Source organism: Conger conger, chromosome 18 (genome assembly GCF_963514075.1).
Source record: "Conger conger chromosome 18, fConCon1.1, whole genome shotgun sequence".
In the NCBI taxonomy this organism is placed as follows: Eukaryota; Metazoa; Chordata; class Actinopteri; order Anguilliformes; family Congridae; genus Conger; species Conger conger.
In genome coordinates this window covers 11,724,505-11,726,784 of record NC_083777.1, presented here as the reverse complement: position 1 = coordinate 11,726,784, position 2,280 = coordinate 11,724,505, and the positions used below count along the sequence as shown (strand labels likewise).

Genomic DNA, 2,280 nt, shown 5'->3' with positions numbered 1-2,280 from the left:
ATTAGAGTTTGTGCCTAAAAGCCTGCAGTTCTGGAGAAAGGTCTAGTGCTGCGGGTGCTGTGGTTTGGGTGCTGGCTCACTGACTCACAGCAGCAGAATTGACACAATTTCTGCTGTTTTGGCTCTGTACTCCTGCGCATTTGAATGAAACTATCTGTCAAGTTTTTATTCCAGTGGACCATTCACCTAGATATGAAAAGTGGGCCTATTATTGGTCTTAGTCATAATGGGTCTACATTGGCCTGCTGCTTTTTAAGAATTAACCCTTTCTTTATAACAGTTCATAGTAGCTATACCATTGTCTTAAAAGATTATCTTAATTAATCCAAAAAGTTATTTCAGCCCTTTCCTGCAAATAGGAAAGATAATTTTTTTTTTTTAAGTTTCTTTTTTTAAATCAATTCACCAGTGAATCCTGTGTGAGCTGTCTATGGTCCTGACGCTCATGCCGATGCTGTCGTTTCGCTTTCTGCTGATACGGCGCGCTTCGCACAAGAGGGGGCGTGTCCACAGCGTTTCGACGGAGCCTGTGGTGGAAATTCCCTTATTCTGCCATTATAAACGCGGTGTTTACAATTCAGACGGACAGGCCGGCAGTACAGCAACGCGGGTTGTGACGAATATGGAGCGTCCAGTAAATTAGAATATGTAGCCACGCTGGCAGCCGGAGAGAACGGCGAACTGGTGCGGGGTTTAAATGGGAAATCTGATGGGGAGCTGGCGGTACAAGGAGCCAAGCACAGTGGAGGAATGCGACTCGACCTGGGAGACGGACTCGGAGAGCGACGAGCCGCAGCCAGGCGAGGAAGACAGTGGGATATCCGAGTCCATCAGCCCGACAGATTCGGGGAAATGTGCCGAGCAGCTGGTCTCTCCTCAGCAGGTAACCGATTTGTCGGGCAGCGCAAAATACGTTAATGAAATCTAGAACTATCATAGGACGTGGCAACAACTGTGGCTTAACGATGTGAACGTCAACGAAGTCGCGCACTCTGGAGAAGACCACCTCTGTTAATATCAAATGATAGAATTTGTGAAATAATTTACATGTAATTCAAATATTTTTTCACTGACAAATTCCGGGCTTGGGGTTAGAGTCATCGCACTTTGTCTGCTGTTTATGCCCCAACTGACTGAATTTTGTCAAGTGTTATGCTATCGTATTTTATGGCATATCTAGGATTCTCATGGGCGGGATTGGAAATAGGTTATGCTCCATTTTAAACAAAATTGCGATTGCAAAATATAGACTGTGTATATTTAGACCACCTGTATTTGTACAAAAATATAGGCTACAATTAGCATATTCAGGTATAATATTTTTTTCCCTTGCCAAAACATGTTATTTTGATAGTGACGATGTAGTAGCCTACCCACGTGAGATATTGTTCTTCGTTCATTTCTGGAACGGATTGTCCTGTGTTAATTATGCATGTCATTTATTTTCACAGACTCTCTTAAATCAGCCTGTATTGCAGTTCCAGTGACTAACAATGGAAGCTTTAAATGTAGACTACCATGTAGTTTATATTAGAATAAATTTACACTGAATTAATTCACGATGACAGTCGTCGATATAGGCTGCACGTGCCGTCTCCCCCTGCCTCTAACCCCATCCCCTACATCCAACCGACACGCAGTTGGTGAATTAAATGTCACAAACTATTATTCATGCTATAGCCTACTTACAAGGCCGCTCAGACAGGCTATTTATCTCGAAACTATGACCTAGTTCTTTATATCGGATGTGTGCTCATCTCAGGAAGAGTAAGGCAGTACGAGTCAGTTGTGGTAAGCTACTTGCCAAAAGTTAATGTATTTTCTTATCGTTGTAAACAGGATGCACCTGGACCATCACAACTGGTTGTCGTAGGCCTATATAATCATGACATTTCGACGAATCTGCTAGTAGACAACGTCATTTATCTCACTTTTACTGCGAGCCTCTTTTCCTGTTTTAGGGCAAAAGTTGTCCAGCACGTAGGCTACGGCGTTATCTGACGGTAATACTGTCTGGGAATATACAGATGTGCAGATGTTGTAAATTCCGTGTTTCAGTTCGACGACTCGCAGGAATCCACAGCTAAAATGAAACGGAGCTTTTATGCAGCCAAGGACTTGTACAAGTATCGCCACAACTACCCGGTGAGTCGTCTTTTCCCATTAAGTTGCTTATTTATTTGTGCGTTTTGTTATGTGGATAGCTTTCCAATTTGGATGTACGGCCCAGGAGAGCACATCGCATTAAAATGTATGAGTCTGAGGTTTAAGCGAAAGTTT

At 43.0% G+C, this 2,280-nt stretch overlaps 1 protein-coding gene across 1 annotated transcript in view; it reads left to right on the top strand.

Moving 5' to 3' along the window:
- Window positions 1-569: 569 nt before the first annotated feature.
- ogfrl1 (opioid growth factor receptor-like 1) overlaps window positions 570-2,280 on the top strand; it is a 13,560-nt gene continuing 11,849 nt past the window's right edge. The window contains exons 1-2 of the mRNA XM_061227354.1: window positions 570-883; window positions 2,059-2,145. Of these exons, the coding sequence (XP_061083338.1) occupies window positions 698-883; window positions 2,059-2,145 (273 nt within the window). The 5' untranslated portion in view covers window positions 570-697. The remainder of the gene's footprint in view (window positions 884-2,058; window positions 2,146-2,280) is intronic.